At 44.9% G+C, this 20,130-nt stretch overlaps 2 protein-coding genes across 2 annotated transcripts in view; one reads left to right on the forward strand and one right to left on the reverse strand.

Moving 5' to 3' along the window:
- LOC135827897 (uncharacterized) overlaps nt 1–9,858 on the reverse strand; it is a 36,103-nt gene extending 26,245 nt beyond the window's left edge. Inside the window, exon 1 of the mRNA XM_065340335.1 lies at nt 9,773–9,858. The gene's annotated coding sequence lies outside the window, so the exon portion shown is untranslated. The remainder of the gene's footprint in view (nt 1–9,772) is intronic.
- A 452-nt stretch (nt 9,859–10,310) lies between these two features.
- Nucleotides 10,311–16,789, forward strand: LOC135827898 (uncharacterized). Its single transcript, XM_065340336.1, has 5 exons — nt 10,311–10,449; nt 12,014–12,104; nt 15,213–15,326; nt 15,742–16,074; nt 16,695–16,789. Exons 1-5 carry the CDS (start codon nt 10,441–10,443, stop codon nt 16,787–16,789), a joined length of 642 nt encoding a protein of 213 aa, XP_065196408.1. The 5' UTR covers nt 10,311–10,440.
- Nucleotides 16,790–20,130: the final 3,341 nt, after the last annotated feature.

Consider the following 20,130-nt stretch of genomic DNA (forward strand, 5'->3'; position numbering starts at 1 on the left):
GCTGTATCCAGTGCTGTTTCTGTGTAGAACTGTCCGTGCATAAAAAAGCGGTCATTAAGAGCAGGTGGTCGTTAACCCATTGAACGCTGATGACGTCTATAGACGTCATTGAAAATGCCCCCCATGCGCGGGATGACGTCTATAGACGTCATGGCATATATAGTGATTTCTGGCACTGTCTGATGTGTAAAAGCACTGATAGTCAGTTGGATCATGATCCTGCCTCTTGTACGATAGGTCGTTGGTACGAATCCCGCTTGGAAACACTACGGGTCTTTTTTTCTTCTCTTTTCAGCGATCTTTCAGCTGCAATTTCACGCATTTGGCGTATTTCACGGAATATGAGCAAACTTGCGTCCCCTATTGTGAGGCGCTGTCCTTTTTGGGGACTGTATCGATTCTGTCACCCTGTGGTTGATAGTCTTGGCAATCATTTCCAAAATATTTGAGGACCCCAGTTGCAAGAACCTTGAGTTTTAGAACTTGCTATTGGCCCTGTTTTTAGCATTTTATATGCAGAGTACCATAGGCAAGGCCCAGTAGCGCTGAATGGGTTAAACCCAGAGGTCGCTTACACTAGGTTTTACTGTATTAGGAATGGGTTTGCTCCCAAACTGGAGCTCGTGCTATTCCGCCGACGACTTGACACTTGACTGACTCACAACTGCCGCAAACTCGCAACCTCTAGTTTTACTGTACTGTACACAAAATCGACGAAACAGTCAAGTGTGCGGAGTCATAAAATTACGACTTACCTGAGCAATGTGTTCCATTTCCTTGGTAACCAGTTGAACATGCACATGTATATGAACCAGGGATGTTGCTACAGTTAGCGTTGGCATGACAACCATGGGTTTTTGCTGTACATTCATTGGTGTCTGATATGGTGGTACAGTGGACAACAGAATAGCATTAGGAGCCATTCGTAATTTTATTTAGAAACAAAAGTAGTTGTTTAAGGCGGGGGCGAGCGCCTGTTCGTTTCTCGAAAAATACCGATGCACAGTTTGTATGTGTGGGCACATCCAGCTAGAAAAGAAAAATCTATACTATGTGCTGTATGTATGTGTTCGTTTCTCAGGGAGGGGGTGGGAGGGGGGGGGGAGGGGGGGGGGTTGAAGAGAAATGACTAGTTTTCGTGTCTAAACGAGAGAGCTATGCTTTTTTGCCTTGATGACCTAGACAAAAAAAGCATAGGGATATTATAAATTTGAAACTCGGATGTTGAGCCATAAATAAATGTAGAAAGGAAAAGGACATAATATGGATACGAGTTAAGAGTAACTCTCCATCACTGTAACTGGATACTATCATACAGTCAGAAAGTGCAATAACTAGGCACAAAACTGACAAGAGTACTGAGACATTCGACGTCCTGACACCTAGCTTCAACACATCTCCGTAGCGCTAACCGACAGCCTTCCAACTTGGAAGGTTCAAGGTTGTGGAAATACCAAAGAGGGGAAGGCAAGCATTACTCTTAACTCGTATCCATATGTCCTTTTCCTTTCTACATGTTATAAATTCTTATAAATTTCTACTTTTTGTTTTTAGACATAACCTGGGATTCGAACCCGCACTATTGCCCTGCATGCATCCGTGGACCCCGATACACTTCGCATACATACTAATTCTTCCAAGTTGCTTCACGTTATGATCTTGTATTTGAAAGCGCTATATGAATATGCATTGTGGCCAGCCGTCTTTGATTGTACGGTACGGGACAGGTACGGTACGGGACAGGTACGGGACAGGTACGGGACAGGTACGGGACAGGTACGGGAAAGGTACGGGACAGGTACGGTCGAGGGTAATACGACACCATCTACCGCCTTGATGACGGCAAAAAAAGAATAGGGACGTTATAAATTTTTCAATTTTCCTATTTTCAGGCATTACCAGGGATTCGAACCCGCACTATCGCCCTACATGCATTCCCCCATACACTTTGCATTCATACTCATTGTTCCAAGTTGCTTCACGTTATGATCTTGCGTTTGAGAGACCTATTTGAATAGTGCGGCCAGCTGTATGTGGCCAGCTGTGTTTGACGGTACGGTACGGTACGGTACGGGACAGATACAGGATAGCGCCAGGCGTGACACAAACACACAAACAAACACACAAACAAACACCAAATTAAAGCTGTGGGGACCCTGGCTAGCGCCAGACGTTACTGAAGTAACGTCATCTGCATAGCTACGGGATTAAATAACAGTATTTGTTTGAAGAAGAGGTTGGTGCGACTTCGGTGATAGTAGGGGAAGAGTGTGTTGCTCCCTACATGGGAGCTCGCGGTTTTCCTGCCGACTTGAATTCTCACTTGACTGACTCATGACTGCCATCCAGAGCACACGAGAAGTCCATCGAACCGTCCACTCGGCAAACCTGCAAGAAAGCACCACTCCCTGCTCAATACACAGTGTTTCAGTCGGGAGTCAGTCAATCAGAATTCAAGTTGGCAGGGAAACCGCGAGCTCCCACGTAGGGAGCAACACACTCTTCCCCTAGTATTTGTTTGTTTAGCTTTATTTTACTTCACCAGAAGCACAGGCAAAATCTGCCTTCTCACTGGGCATACTGCCACAGTTCTCGCAAAATGATGAAGGTGGTCATATAATGCGATTAATAGTATTAGTGAAGCGGACATTACAAAAAATCGGGAAAATCGTCTCACAATAGAGGCTATACGGAGAAACAAACTACTTATAGGTTACTTATATAGGTTACTTATAGGTTCTCAGTATAGCCTCTATTGTGAGACGATTTTCCCTGATGATAGTCTCAAGAAAATCGATTAGGAACAACCATTTTAGATACATGTATTCTCATTCATCATTTTGTAATGTCCGCTTCACTTATACTATTAATCGCATTAATAAAGTTATTGTCTCCTCGTCGTCTTTTCGTGGTCATATAAGAAAAGGAGGAAGAGGAAAATACAAATCATGAATAAGGCACTAGGAGAAGACGGAAATCAATGGGGGAGTACTACAAGTAACTTGAATTTGATGAATTTTTTCATGAAAATAATGCAACGGATCCAAAGGTTCCAGGGTTGAGGGAATATTTACGGATGACCCCTAATGTACAAGTCATTAGAGGCGTTCCGCACTACGTGAAGTTGAGCAACCTTACGTTAGTGGGCAGGAAAACCCATGAACTCACGAGTTTGCACTTCACTTATGGAAATTTGTCTATGTAGAGTACGTACGTAGGGCTCTGATAACGGAGGCGCTCCGGTGGTGTATTGGGGTGCAAATGGCTGACTCACTCCCTAGCTTGACCCGGTCGTACACTGCCGCGTTCCGAGTTGCCAAAGGCAGCTATGTCATTCGAAAACTACATATGGCGGAAAACAGATCGGCATGGATTGTAGGTTAGACTTTCCATAGATCGACTACATTGTTACTAACGTAATTATGTCGTGCGGAAACTCTCTATCGTCAAAGATGTTGTGCAGAGCGAAAATTCAAGCGAATTTTCGTTTGATATCACGGAATGGGGAACTTCGTGTGAACGCCCGTGGCTTTGAACGCGAAATTTGAAGGAAACGCGAAACAAACTTGAACTGCTTCGCATAAAAATCGACGAAACAGTCAAGTGTGCCGAATCATAAAATTGCTACTTACCTGAGCAATGTGTTCCATTTCCTTGGTAACCAGTTGAACATGCACATGTATATGAACCAGGGATGTTGCTACAGTTAGCGTTGGCATGACAACCATGTGTTTTTGCTGCACATTCATTGGTGTCTGATAATATTATGGTGATAAAGTGAACAACAGAATAACATTACTTCCTCCGTATGCAAAAACTTCGTGACATTTTTAAGGCTGCGCATAGCTATGCAATTGTTTAGCTTGACTTAGAATAACACTCGTGGCATTGTCTAACCTATTTATAAGCTATATACAAAGACAAAAAGCACCTCAGACGAATGATATTGAGTTTATTCCGAGTCTTCTTTGCTCTTGTCATTCAAGCGAATTTTCGTTTGACATCACGGGATGGGGAACTTCGGGTGAACACCCGTGGCTTTGAACGCGAAAGTTGAAGGAAACACGAAACAAACTTGAACTACTTCACACAAAAATTGATGAAGCAGTCAAGTGTGCCAAGTCATAAAACTACGACTTACCTGAGCAATGTGTTCCATTTCCTTGGCAACCAGTTAAACATGCACATGTATATGAACCAAGGATGTTGCTACAGTTGGCGTTGGCATGACAACTATTTGTTTTTGCCGTACATTCATTGGTGTCTGATATGGTGATACAGTGGACAACAGAACAGCATAACATGCTAGTTATTGGGCACTTTCGATTACATATTTGGACCCAGCGCACTTCACCCCTGTTTGTGTCAACCCTGACAGTGAAGACGACACTTTTGGCTGGTTCGGGCCGCTGTGCGTAGGTCCTATGTGGCGCTTGGTACACTAAAAGTCGTTTGATGGCGGTGCAAAGTAGGTGGTCGCTGTATCCAGTGCTGTTTCTGTGTAGAACTGTCCGTGCATGAAAAAAGCGGTCATTAAGAGCAGGTGGTCGTTAAACCCAGAGGTCGCTTACACCAGGTTTTACTGTATTAGGAATGGGTTTGCTCCCAAACTGGAGCTCGCGCTATTCCGCCGACGACTTGACACTTGACTGACTCACGACTGCCGCAAACTCGCAACCTCTATTTTTACTGTACTGTACACAAAATCGACGAAACAGTCAAGTGTGCCGAGTCATAAAATTACAACTTACCTGAGCAATGTGTTCCATTTCCTTGGTAACCAGTTGAACATGCACATGTATATGAACCAGGGATGTTGCTACAGTTAGCGTTGGCATGACAACCATGCGTTTTTGCTGTACATTCATTGTTGTCTCATATGGTGATTCAGTGGACAACAGAATAGCATTAGGAGCCATTCGTAAATGTAGATATTTATTTAGAAACCAAAACTAGTTGTTTAAGGGGAATATCAGTATTTTACGGATGATCCTTAATGTGCAAGTCATTAGAGACGTTCCGCACTACGTGAAGTTGAGCAACCTTACGTTAGTAGGCGGAAAAACCCGTGAACTCGCGAGTTTGCACTTAACCTATGGAAAGTTGTCTATGTATAGTACATACGTAGGGCTCTGATAACGGAGGTGCTCCGTAAGTGTATTGGGGTGCAAAATTTTGACTCACTCCCTAGGTCGACCCGGTCGTACACTGCCGCGTTCCGAGTTGCCAAGGGCAGCTATATCATTCGAAAACTACATATGGCGGAACACAGACCGGCATGGAGTGTAGCTTACACTTTCCATAGATCGACTGCATTTGTTACTAACGTAATCGTAATTATGTCGTGCGGAACCTCTCAATCGTCAGAGATGTTTTGCAGAGCGAAAATTCGAGCGAATTTTCGTTTGACATCACGGGAAGGGGAACTTCATGTGAACGCCCGTGGCTTTGAACGCGAAAGTTGAAGGACACGCGAAACAAACTTCAACTAATGTGCAAACATTCAAGTGTGTCGAGTCATAAAACTACGACTTACCTGAACAATGTGTTCCATTTCCTTGGTAACCAGTTAAACATGCACATGTATATGAACCAGGGATGTTGCTACAGTTGGCGTTGGCATGACAACTATTTGTTTTTGCCGTACATTCATCGGTGTCTGATATGGTGATACAGTGGACAACAGAACAGCATAACATGCTAGTCATTGGGCACTTTCGATTACATTTTTGGACCCAGCGCACTTCAACCCTGTTTGTGTCAACCCTGACAGTGAAGGCGACACTTTTGGCTGGTTTGGGCTGCTGTGCGTAGGTCCTATATGGCACTTGGTACACTAAAAGACTACAGTGCATTTCAAAACTATAGACGCGTAGAGTTTTTGAAATATTTCAAATTTGGCTGGAACGTTTTGAGAATAGTTTTCGGAATATTGCTCAGGATCGCTCCACAATTACTCTCATATAGTTTCTAAAGGATTGGATAACAGACGCCCAATTTGGAAAAAATTATGCACAAAGTGATCACAGATTTTATGTGGTATAGATGCTGGCATAACGGTTTTTGCCTAGGTACGCGTCTATAGTTTTGAAATGGACTGTAGTAAAAGTCGTTTGATGGCGGTGCAAGGTAGGTGGTTGCTGTATCCAGTGCTGTTGCTGTGTAGAACTGTCCGTGCATGAAAAAAGGTCATTAAAAGCAGGTGGTCGCTAAACCCAGAGGTTGCTTTCACCAGGTTTTACTGTAGTAGGAATGGGTTTGCTCCCACACTGGAGCTCGCGCTATACTGCCGACGACTTGACACTTGACTGCCGCAAACTCGCAACCTCTATTTTTACTGTACTGTACACAAAATCGACGAAACAGTCAAGTGTGCGGTGTCATAAAATTACAACTTACCTGAGCAATGTGTTGCATTTCCTTGGTAACCAGTTGAACATGCGCATGTATATGAACCAGGGATGTTGCTACAGTTAGCGTTCGCATGACAACCATGTGTTTTTGCTGTACATTCATTGTTGTCTGATATGGTGATACAGTGGACAACAGAATAGCATTAGGAGCCATTCGTAATTTTATTTAGAAACAAAAAGTAGTTGTTTAAGGCGGGGGTGAGCGCCTGTTTGTTTCTCGAAAAAATACCGATGCACAGTTTGTATGTGTGGGCACATCCAGCTAGAAAAGAATAATCTATACTATGTGCCGTATGTATGTGTTCGTTTTTCAAGGAGGGGGGGGGGGGGGTTGAAGAGAAATGACTAGTTTTCGTGTCTAAACGAGAGAGCTATGCTTTTTTGCCTTGATGACCAAGACAAAAAAAGCATAGGGATATTATAAATTTGAAACTCGGATGTTGAGCCATAAATAAATGTAGAAAGGAAAAGGACATAATATGGATACGAGTTAAGAGTAACTCTCCATCACTGTGACTGGTATATACAGTCAGAAAGTGCAACAACTAGGCACAAAACTGAAAAGAGTACTGAGACATTTGACGTCCTGACACCTAGCTTCAACACATCTCCGTAGCGCTAACTGACAGCCTACCAACTTGGAAGGTTCAAGGTTATGGAAAGACCAAAGAGGGGAAGGCAAGCGTTACTCTTAACTCGTATCCATATGTCCTTTTCCTTTCTACATGTTATAAATTCTTATAAATTTCTACTTTTTTGTTACTCGGATGTTGAGCCATAAATAAATGTAGAAGAGAAAAGGACATATGGATACGAGTTAAGAGTAACTCTCCATCACTGTAACATGATACTTTATACAGTCAGAAAGTGCAATAACTAGGCACAAAACTGACAGAGTACTGAAACATTCGACGTCCTGACACCTAGCTTCAACACATCTCCGTAGCGCTAACCGACAGCCTTCCAACTTGGAAGGTTCAAGGTTATGGAAAGACCAAAGAGGGGAAGGCAAGCGCAACGAAAACGAGCAAAAGCTACAGTCCCAACGGAACAAAGAATGTCGATTGTTACTGGACGATGACGAGACCAGTACGATATTTGACAAAGCGGTCTAACTACAATTCGAAGCAGCAAAGCAGCACACCACCCAACTTGGGTGGGTCATAAATATCAAAGATAAGTAAAGAAAGGGAAGCTTTGCGAAAACGAATTGTACAAGCCGAAAGCCAAACTCCTACAGTACTCCTCATGCATGACATTGTGATGGACTAGTTGACTACAAAACAAGTTGTTTCACACGACGTACGTTTCGCCGTATGGTTCGTGACGGCTCATCAGGTGTGCAATATGAAACTCGGATGTTGAGCCATAAATAAATGTAGAAGAGAAAAGGACATATGGATACGAGTTAAGAGTAACTCTCCATCACTGTAACATGATACTTTATACAGTCAGAAAGTGCAATAACTAGGCACAAAACTGACAGAGTACTGAAACATTCGACGTCCTGACACCTAGCTTCAACACATCTCCGTAGCGCTAACCGACAGCCTTCCAACTTGGAAGGTTCAAGGTTATGGAAAGACCAAAGAGGGGAAGGCAAGCGCAACGAAAACGAGCAAAAGCTACAGTCCCAACGGAACAAAGAATGTCGATTGTTACTGGACGATGACGAGACCAGTATGATATTTGACAAAGCGGTCTAACTACAATTCGAAGCAGCAAAGCAGCACACCACCCAACTTGGGTGGGTCATAAATATCAAAGATAAGTAAAGAAAGGGAAGCTTTGCGAAAACGAATTGTACAAGCCGAAAGCCAAACTCCTACAGTACTCCTCATGCATGACATTGTGATGGACTAGTTGACTACAAAACAAGTTGTTTCACACGACGTACGTTTCGCCGTATGGTTCGTGACGGCTCATCAGGTGTGCAATATGAAACTCGGATGTTGAGCCATAAATAAATGTAGAAGAGAAAAGGACATATGGATACGAGTTAAGAGTAACTCTCCATCACTGTAACATGATACTTTATACAGTCAGAAAGTGCAATAACTAGGCACAAAACTGACAGAGTACTGAAACATTCGACGTCCTGACACCTAGCTTCAACACATCTCCGTAGCGCTAACCGACAGCCTTCCAACTTGGAAGGTTCAAGGTTATGGAAAGACCAAAGAGGGGAAGGCAAGCGCAACGAAAACGAGCAAAAGCTACAGTCCCAACGGAACAAAGAATGTCGATTGTTACTGGACGATGACGAGACCAGTACGATATTTGACAAAGCGGTCTAACTACAATTCGAAGCAGCAAAGCAGCACTTCATAATCTGATCTAACATGGTATTTAGCTCCATGACCATAATAAATTTGTAGAAAGGCCATTTTGTCAATGAGTGTGAAAAATTTTGGTTTGTGGGTGCGGCTTATACTCCGAATACCAACTTTTAGTCAATATTTTGCCTCAAAAAGAAATACCATAAGAAGGGGAACGTGAGCACAACCAAGACAAGCACGAGCTGAAAGTCTCAGCTGTGAAGGATGTTGGACGTTAACTTAGAACCTGGACAGTATAGAGTAACTTGTAGAATACGCTTCCACAGATTTAGATAAGATCGTTTACTAGTACACGACAACGCTGAAAAACGTTTCAAAAACGTTTCAAACGAAAAACGGCCTTCAGTGTGTTTTTCAATCGTTTTCGTTCCATTTCGGTCTCGTGTAAACGGCAAAGAGGTTTTACTACAGTAAAATCATGTACGAGCCTTGTACTCAAAACATGCCGCCGCCAGCTGTGCCAGGCCAACTTATTGCACGTGACCATTGCGCGGCGAAAAAAGCGTTGCAGAGTACACGCTTATCGTTTTCGTGTAAACAGCAAAAGCGCTTCGAAAACGATTGAAAAACGTTTTTCAATCGTTGTCGTGTAAATGAGGCCTGAGTAATACATTGACAAACATGATGTTTCCGAAGCGCATCGTTCTGAATTTTCTATCTGAAATGAGGTATATATCCGCTTAACGTAAACAGATAATCTGCATGCAGAGAGCAATCTGAACAAGGCTATGAACATTATCAACTGCGCACCCATTACTACACTGTAACAGATTTGTATGCCAAAGGATCAATTTCTAGGGTCCGGACGATTTTGGTCCGATTTTTACCAAAAAAAAGTGCGGCCTTTACCCCGGAAAATATGGTATGTACATACATGTCAGCGATGTCGGTTTAGTATTTCCAAAAACGTTTTCTTGTGATTGTCATGAGTGCGTAATTGATTCTGTTCATAGGTTTATTGAGATTGTTGTCTCCAGCCGATTATTAAATTAAAGAAATAATATTTGAAAGAAGACTAACCTCCGCCATCCTCGGAGGTCAGGAACGAGAGCCGCCAGACCGGGCACGGAACGATTCCTCCTGACGTGGAAGGCAACACTACTAGGCCCTCGGCCTGCCACCCAATTCAACAAATATTGTGAATGTTCCAACAATTTTGTCTCTCTCTCGTAGGCCGATCTACATGAGTGTACAGCATAGCCATAGGGTCTTCTTTCCCCGGTGATTTTGCCAAGCACGTTCCCTCGGCTGTGTTTTCGCTGATCAGGGTCACCAGGCCACGGTACGGTTTCGTTCTCTCCACTCTGTAGACCACTGGTAGACTTCTCCCGACTCAACTGATAAGCGGCCGCGCAAATCTTTGAACTGTTGATCTCCTAACTACCTAAGTGTACTGTGGGTTCAAAGTTCGCATCAGGTTCAAACAGGAGTACTAAAAAGCACATTTATTAGTACGTAGATCTACTCCCTGGCTCATGCCGTCTGGTTCCAGGTTCAACACAGTTCAAGTCAGTTGTGCCTGATCCCAGACGTACAGATGAAACAAATACCGGTAATTGTTGCAAAATTCATTTGTTTGTTGGTTTTGGCGACTGTTCGAGGGCTGAGTAGCACTGTAGTGTTGTGTTTAACGTCAGGAGGACGGGTTCCGCGCTTGGGCAGGGGATTTTCGATCCTGACGTCGGAGGATGGCGGCGGTGAGTCCGTTTTCAAATAGGCCAGAAAGTATGGATACAGTAAATGCACTGTCGTTGCACACACCTGGTCCTGGTAAACACTGCCATTACGGTCACGTGTCCCCTTACGGGGCCGACAATATAGAACGACGAGCGGGACCATGTAAAGGTTCGAGAGAGCCATCTCCAGCAGCTATGGATCTGCACACACACACACACACACACACACACACACACACGCACACACGCACACACACACACACACACACACTTGTACTTCTTCTTGTACTTGCTCACTGCCAAAACTGGTCACGTGGGTCTCCCCAGGAGAGGGGAGAGAGACTCAAAAGGAATCTTGGAAAGATGACTCAATTGGCCATTGAACCACCAAAGGGCCGACACCCTTGAAATCCCCAAACTAGGGTTCTGCGCACACACACACACACACACACACACACACACACACACACAAACACACACACACACACACGTTATTATTATTATTTTCATTTAGGTCCTTGATACAAAACATCTAGTAGTAGGGAGGTTTAGTTTGCACGTAACGGAAACGCGCAAGTGGGTGATACACGTACAGTGGATGAAGGGCACCCACGTTGCAATGTTGTGTTTAGTCACACGGGACAAACAAAAGCATGAAGCGAAATGCCCAAACCTGGTCAAAGACGAAGCTACCCGGGCCTAAGAAGCTCATCGAATATTTTTGATTTCGTGCTTTGGAAATTTGTTCAGCTGAGCACCCTCACAGCTAGCTCGCAAAATGCGTTCCATTCTGATTTTCACCCACGTTCTGGCGGAACGTGGGTGAGCCTCCATACACGGTATGTCGTGAATCAGAAAACGTCTGTACGTGGGTCACTGAGTATCACGTGGTACACACACGTAAAGTACACACGGATTATGTGAGATTAAACCTCCCTAGTATCAGTATTCAATCTTCCGACAGCTAGGTGTTTCGAACTTCTTAGGTCTTGTCAGCGGAGCTCGCAGTGACTGACCTACTCGTAGCTTATAGGCGATTCAGACTACGGCCAAAATCACGTCTGAACTTGAGTTTCCATGGTGATGCTGTCGTGTTTCAAATTATTATGCACAATCCCTGATCAAACACATCTGAGTCGTAGAAACGTGGTCACAGTTGGCTGTAGTCTGAATCGCCTACAATCGCAATGGAGCTCAGTTAACAACAACTGAGCCTGAAACTGTTACTGAGTAACCTGAAAACTGTGCAGTGACTGTCACTCATGCTCCCAACAAATTGATTCAAATAACAATCGGATACTGAGCCAGTAAATAGAAGTAAAATAGAAGAAATCACATGGAATCGAGCTATGAAGCAACTATCCGCGAAGTGCGATAACTCAGGTCGTGGAATGTTTCAGCAGCATATCAGTTTTGTGGCCTGTTATCGCACTTTCTGACTACTTATTATCTTGTTACAGCCGTGGATAGTTGCTTTATAACTCGTTTTCATGTGATTTTCTCTATTTAAAATAACAATCTGACGATCGGAAAAAGGACAATGGAGTTACGACAATTTGAACAGTGATGTATATGTACTGTACAGGTATGCGCTTTTACTTCACGCTGGCACCACTCTGCTGTGAAACTCCTGACGTTGCTAGTGCTTCATACAGCGAATGCCCAAACTGCTTCCAGTAAGTCTCTCTCTTTCTCTTTCTCTCTCTCTCTCTCTCTCTCTCTCTCTCTCTCTCTCTCTCTCTTTCTCTCTCTCTCTCTCTTACTCTCTCTCTCTCTCTCTCTTTCTCTCTCTCTCTCTCTCTCTCTCTCTCTCTCTCTCTCTCTCTCTCTCTCTCTCTCTCTCTCTCTCTCCCTTCCTCTCTCTCTCTTCTATTGGCGCGTCTGGCTGTGATGAAGCCGAGACCCAAGGTCGGCAGAGCATCCAGACCACGCCACCACTCCCCTTATTCATGGCTCACACATGACGGGTTTACGTGGCTCTAGTAAAAAAAAAAGAAAAAAAGTAGAGCACTGTGTTTAACCCTTTATGTACCAGGGGCTGTCGCAGCCAAAGAAGCAACCATGGTATGAAATCTACACAACTTTCGTATATGCAAGTTGTGTTTTCCTGACTCCATATGTGAGCCAGGGCACGCTAAAATATGACCACAGACCAAAAATTCGATTTTCAGTTTTTTGTTCAAAAATGATCGAACACACCTAATGTTCACTGTCTGAAAGTTTTGGATTGGTCGGACATGTCTAAGTGTTGCTACAATGGTATTATATGAAGCACTGTTGAAATGGTGAAATTCTATGTACAGCAATGGGATTGTCATTTTTGCATACAGTTGATATGTCCCTTGGTTCATCCTTTCCTGGTCAGTTCCTCTGTCCAGGGTCTTATAGCCTGAGCTGACGGGTACTCGCCACTTCCAAAATTCCTATAGGCAGCTTAGCTGGCTGTCCGAAATACCTCCTGTTTGTTGGGAAATTCCTCCTGTTTGTTGGGAAACATGGATGCAGTGAATGGGATTTCGGTCTTTGACCACTATGTGGTGGGTCTGATCTACTCACCTCCCACCGCTTAGGAGCTGCATCTGCGCATTGATCCAAGAGGGTGGTGGCGTTCCTGCGGATGCGGAAAACTGGGCCTTTGGCCGAGTCTCACGCGAACCTTGACATTTTTTTTGGAGCACCACTGGAGAACCGCCAGCGAAAACACGGTCAACATCTGTAGATGACCGAAAAAGTTGGCACTCCACGTACTCTCCATCACACTCCACCTCTACTTTCAGATATACAGTATACACTGTTGCACACAGTCTTCCTCAACATACTCGACGTCGCACTCTTATTCTCCAAATCCAAATCCAAATCTTGACCACTTCATGTTTTCAACAAGTTAGCAGCGACTTTGTAGGTGTAGCTTCTGACTTCTGTGACACTCCCCCTGTAATGTGTTGGACTTACACCTGTCATACTGCGAACGGTCATTTCGTTGAATAACACTTTGTCAGAACAATCACAGTTCCAAGAAAGGGTTTGCTCCCTTTCCCAGGACTGTAGAAGTGGACTTTTGGCGGTATATCAGTATTTGACCGGGGTCAACTGTCTTCATGTAAACGCTCACCTCTTTTGTCTATCGTACAGACTTTCAACCCGGGCTGAACTCGACCCGGGTTGAAATTTCTCATGTAAACACAGCCTATCAATCATGAATGAGCTGCGAAATTTCATCGAAAATACCCCCCCCCCCCCCCCGGGGTTTGTACGACTACAGCCAGGGAGTGGGACGGGACATGACATGACAGTGGTTTGTCTCTCTTTTGTCTCGTAGCAGGGTGTATCGTACATCTACATGTGTACGTGTACTATAGACCGTTTCTACCGTCACACTCCGATCTCTCTGTACTACAGCCTACAGGGATCCGTTCCGCACAAACTGGTTGTCGGGAACTGGATGGTGCACAGGATGAAGAGCTCAAACAGCCAAAGAGGGCAAGCAAAGAAAGCAATGGTGAAAAATACAGTCAAGTTAATTGGAAAAATCAAATCAAACAAATAGGAAAATCCAATTACAAAAGAAAAGAATCAAGCCAGGAATACCAAAAAAACAAAGAGCAAACCCGCATCCGCAAGCACTCCTATAGCTCCTGTTTTGGCGGCTCTGTTTTGGCGTCTGGCCGCGCCGTCCATGACGAAGCTGGACGGGTTTACCCCCTTCGGGGCGTTGAAGATCCTTGACGGCACTAGCGGCGATATTCATCTGTTCACATTCAACTTTCAGTTATCACGTGCAGCTATGGGCGTGTCCAACGTCACGATCTGCGATAGCGACAATTCAACTGTGACCTCGATCATGCGCAACTTGAGGTGTCCCAACCACCGCTGTTGGTATGTGATGGCGAACTTTGCTGGTCTAGCCAGCGCTTTCACCGACCCCGGCCGCGTTCAGCTGAGTATCTGCGCTGAGGACGACATGGTCCGTACCACGGCTAACCTGGCACCGTCACATTATCATGCCCTCCACAATGGCCGCTCGAGGACTCCGATCACTGTAGAGTTTGAAAAAGGTGAGGGCAAGCATGTTCCACAGTGAATTCTGCTGCTTCCAAGCCGCGGAGATGGATGCAAGTGAAGTCTCGAGGCAACAAAGGATGCTGACCAGGGGTGTCGGGCACGCCACGGTCTCTACGGTATATAAGCCAAGCCACTCTGTGTCCCAGCATCCCGTGAATCAATAAAATCCACTGATGCGGGCTCTAAATTTCGGGAAATTGCTCATTGGAGCCCCCCCCCCCCGGTGACTGCTTCTGTCACTTTTGTTTGGCCTAGGGTCTCCTGTTTGTACTTTTCGAGCGTGAACGTTGATGCAAGTTTTGACAGGTGCTGTTTCTTTGTGCTCATTGTTCGTGTTTGTGAGAGTACACACTAGTATTGGAAGCCTGGAATAGGGAGTATGGGTCCAGCATCGCCATTGCCAGCATGCTCTGGTGGCCTGCTCTCGCCCATGGCTTGGTGGTGTCTGGCTAAGTGAATTTAACCGGTGTAGCTACTTCAAGCAGTCGAGTTTGTTTTGCTTCAATGTCATGCGTGTGTGTGTATGTGTTTGTGTGTGTGTGTTTGTGTGTGTGTGTGTGTGTGTGTGTGTGTGTGTGTGTGTTTGCGTGTGGGTGTTTGTGCGTGTGTGTGTGTTTGTGTGTGCACATGTGTTTGTGTGTGTGTGTGTGTTTGTGTGTGTGTGTGTGTGTGTGTGTGTGCGCATGTGTGTGTGTGCGTGCGCATGTTCCTGTCTCTTGCAGGCCACTTCTGCCAAACGGGTAATGTCACGTGTCCACCTAATTCACATTGCAAGGGTAACAGTTCCGACTGCCTCTGCAACGCCGGTTTTACACAAGTGGAGGATAAATGCATAGGTAAGGCAGAAAGAGACAGACACACAGAAACACAGATAGACAGACATATAGACAGATAGATAAAGAGTTAATTAAATAGAGAGACAGACAGATAGATAGATAGATAGATAGATAGAGATATAGAGACATAGAGACATATAGAGATAAAGAGATAGATAGACCAGATAGACAGACAGACAGACAGACAGAGAGATAGAGAGATAGTAAGTTTATGAATCACTTAAAAAAATGTCCAACCAACATTAGCTCTATCCGGGGTGCCATGAGATATTTTTTAAATGTTTGGTCGTGAAAACCTGGTCACTTTCCAGACCACCCCCACACACACACACGCACAAACACCCACACGCAAACAACAACATGTTTGTCGAGAAGTGTCTAACCCTGTTTTCGTGATTTCCTTCTTTCTCTCCAGTTTGGTTTGGCGGTGCTGAAGAGCTGCCAGGGCATGACAATTGCAAAGCCAATGAGTACTTCACCGTGCCAAGCGATTACACGATAGCCACCGCCTGGGCAGACTACGCGTATGCAGAACGCGCCTGCTCCGACTTTGGCCTAGTACTGCCGCCAGTGAGCGTGGCAACGCGCTGCTTGCACGACTTTGTCTTCGGCCTGCTGCTGCCCGACTCGAGCCAACGGCACGAGATGGTGTGGGTGCAGCGCGCCGACGGCACACTACTGCAGCGCAGCTCGCGTGGACACACGTACACCGCATCGCGGACCGCCACCGCCAAGCTGGTCTGTTACAGTAAGCGGCGGCGAATTTCCTGTCCCAATTTTCTACTGAATTTCGTTCTGCCGGACCGTATTTAGAATGGCAGTTGTGTGTTGTGTGCTGTTCTACAGGACCTTTACCGTAAAAATCGTTCAAAGGTGCACGTCCGAAATAGACACCCTTCATCTTTTAATCTGTTGCACCCAAGTTCGTCCAGATGAAAATACTACCCGAAGCAAGTATGGGCATGGTTTTTGCGTGCAGAACATGTATATGTGCATGCTATGGCATGCGCTGGAGAAACATTTCGACCGCTATGCCCACGTCGAGATCAAAAGTTGTTTTGTGCCCCTCTCAAAAGTTAGTACGGGTTTAAAGGGGAACTGTCACCAAAAAATTTCTTTGTCTTATCTTGTAGTTCTTTGGCTCCTGATCACGATGGTGTTATCCGTTTTTCTCTGCGATGGCTGGAAGTGGGTGAAAACTTGAAAAGAAGGTGCCCAAAATTGTCCCGAAGTACCGAGTGACGTCACGCCGGACTTGACCTCCACGCGTACATTCATCGTCAAAAACGAAGTCCAGCCCGTGTGCTGGTCGATCGAGCTAGCTGTTCCAATGTACGGTGCACGTGTGCCTTTTGAACTGTAACACAGATGGGTACATCGTACCGAAGGAGAATGCCAAAGATCATGAGGCAGAGCTAGAGACCCACGTGCAGCTACACAGCCAAATCAAAATAAAAAGCTGAGCTACCTGAGCTTTCACCTTTTTGACTTCTTCCGCGAGGATATAAGTTTTATTTTGTGAGCACGGAAGTCCGTCGTTGTTTTGAACTTTTCGTGTGAGGAACAACACGATGATGAGTGCGTATGCAGAAAACAATACTCCTCCGGCCGGCGATAACACCACCAACCCGATCCCCAAAGGAACGCAATGTAGGTACGTGAAGGCGATTCATCTGGCGATGTTGCTGAAGATGCAGATGACAAACTCCGACGTCTTTCATTTCAGAGCCGGGTGGGCAACACCGCCACCTTCGGCTTCGATACAACGACATCATTTTCAAGCACGAGATATGTGTGTCACACTAACAGCAAACAAACATCCTTCCACTCTTTCGTAATCACAAATAATACAAACAGCTGGAGCTTCGTGGAGGAAGTACCAGTGCGACAAACTGCTGTCGACTTTTGTTTATTTTGTCCCTTTTTGGCGTTCTCATTGTGTACAACGTACACATCGAGTGTCCGAGTTCAGAAGGCAAGCGTGCACCGTACATCGAACAGTTGGCTCGATCGACCAGCACACGGGCTGGACTTCGTTTTTGACGATGAATGTACGCGTGGAGGTCAAGTCCGGCGTGACGTCACTCGGTACTTCGGGACAATTTTGGGCACCTTCTTTTTAAGTTTTCACCCACTTCCAGTCATCGCAGAGAAAAACGAATAACACCATCGTGATCAGGAGCCAAAGAACTACAAGATGAGACAAAGAAAATTTTTGGTGACAGTTCCCCTTTAACCACGAAATTCGAAAATAGGTACGTGCCTATTTATGTATAGATTATAACAAGGGACCGAGTGTGTATAGAGATCTATAGTAGTATAGTTACCATATTGTGGTTAAACCCGTACTAACTTTTGCGTGGGGCACAAAACAACTTTTGATCTCGACGTGCGCATAGCGGTCGAAATGTTTCTCCAGCGCATGCCATAGCATGCACATATACATGTTCTGCACGCAAAACCATGCCTATACTTGTTTCGGGTAGTATTTTCATCTGGCCGAACTAGAGATCTATAATAATAATAATAATGATAAAGGGTTTGCTCCCCACACCGGAGCTCGCGCTTTTCCGCCGACTTTACTTGACACTTGACTGACTCACGACTGCCATCCAGAGCACACGAGAAGTCCATCGAACCTTCGACTCGGCAAACCTGCAAGAAAGCACCACTCCCTGCTCAATACACAGTGTTTCGGGGAATTCACCCCTCATCAGTTGAGCTTGAGTAGGCTGAGGAAGATTGTGCCTGAAGAGCACCACTTATATAGTGCTCTCCAGGCACAAACATCACCAGGGATACAAACTTACAGAGACGCTCCGTTTCCAGCGCGACAAACTTCCTCAGCCTACTCAAGCTCAACTGATGAGGGGTGAATTCCCCGAAACACTGTGTATTGAGCAGGGAGTGGTTCTTTCTTGCAGGTTTGCCGAGTCGAAGGTTCGATGGACTTCTCGTGTGCTCTGGATGGCAGTCGTGAGTCAGTCAAGTGTCAAGTAAAGTTGGCGGAAAAGCGCGAGCTCCGGTGTGGGGAGCAAACCCTTTCTTACAAATCATCGCCGAAGTCGCAACCACTACTTCGTACTTAATAATAATAATAACAATATTAACTGGTTTGAGGGAAAGAGACAAACGGGAAAAGTCTGAAGAAAAAATTGACTGCCACCACCAGGACTCGAACCAGGGACCCTCGCTTGTAGCTAGCGATGCTCTAACCACTGAGCTATGGTGTAGTCGTCATCCCAGCAGAGGCCGTTCAACATTTTCTTCAGACTTCGTAACTCACACTTCCTGATAATAACAATAATAATAATACCACAGCACGCATACAAAGGCCAAAGAACAATGCATGAGAATGCGTCCATGGAGCTATGAAGCCGAGACCTCTGGTCGGCGGAGCTTAATGGGCCCCACCACCACACTCCATCATTCACCCCAGTGTCTGGAGATATGTGGATTTTGTAGAAAAAAAAAGAAAAAAAAAAAAAACACTGAAATTAAGCCAAGTCCGCTAATTTCAGTATAAAAACCGAGGCGAAGCCGATGTTTTGTTAACTGGTGTATGTATCTCGATATACACTCGGTCCCTTTGTTATAATATATTTATACATGTACCTCTCCATCTTCACCGTGTGTGGCCTCCTAATGGCTTGTTCCTCGCCGACAACTACTGCTAATTCCCCTTAGTGGTGTATATGGAGATATATAAACCACTAATGGAGGGCATGCCCAAGACTGTGGGTGTATATGGAGTGAGGTATAAGTGGTTTTACGATGGCAGTCATGCACTATGCGTTGCTTTACGGGACCACATGCAGCATGACTGTGATGTCTCTCTCATCGTATATGCACTTGAGTGCGGCACACCTGCTGAAGCGTCACGGCAGGAGCGGAAAGCACCATGGTCCAGGACGTGGCTGGTCCACCTCTCAGGGGGTGCACGATCAGCTGATGACAATATTCTTCTTCCCGCAGTCTTTGTACATACCGTTTGCAAGTGGAACTACATTACGGCTATACCGTATGTCAGCGCTTTCAAAGCCATGGCCTTATGTTCGAAACACTGCTGCTTTCCTAACTTTTTAGATGCAAAAATGACTCACCCGCTACGCCAAGCCATAAAAGTCAAAGCCTACACATAAATTTCACTCTAAATCCCCTTGTTCACCCTTCCTGCTGGGCTGTAAGTTTGTTAGTAGAGTACTTATTTCTTCATTTTTACAAAACACACTTCAGATGTCATCTCATTTATGAAGCCCATGGCTTTATAGCTGAGACTGGTTTTATAATGGAATATACCTCCATGGCTTTAAAGGTGCAGACAAACATGTACTGTAGGTCCTGCTACATCCCAAAATGCATTCATAAGTGTAGTTACTTGAGTATGTGATCGATCACCGCTCGGTAGGGGTGAAACGATTAGTTCGAATATTCGAGTATTCGTTCGAAAATTTCAAACGAGCGAGTATTCGAAATTTTGCACTCGATCGTTTTTTTTTATTTTTTTATTTATTTATTTTTTTTCAGTATTGGCATTGTATTTTTCAAAAACTTTTTGTTGTACCACTGGTCCACGGGTATGCATGCGTTATGCATGGTTTGAGTCAGTATTTTAAGACTTCGACGATGCGATCACCACGGCAAGTAACGTTCTGAGATATGAAAGTACTGATGAAAATCGTTACTTTACACTCTGTACAAGACATTGGCGCCTTTTGTTCTATGTTCACAGATAATTTCTTTCGAATTGGTCGAGAACTCGCAAATCTAGTGCTTTTGAATTTTGATAAAATAGTCGAAATAA

This window comes from Sycon ciliatum, chromosome 12 (assembly GCF_964019385.1).
Source record: "Sycon ciliatum chromosome 12, ocSycCili1.1, whole genome shotgun sequence".
NCBI lineage: Eukaryota > Metazoa > Porifera > Calcarea > Leucosolenida > Sycettidae > Sycon > Sycon ciliatum.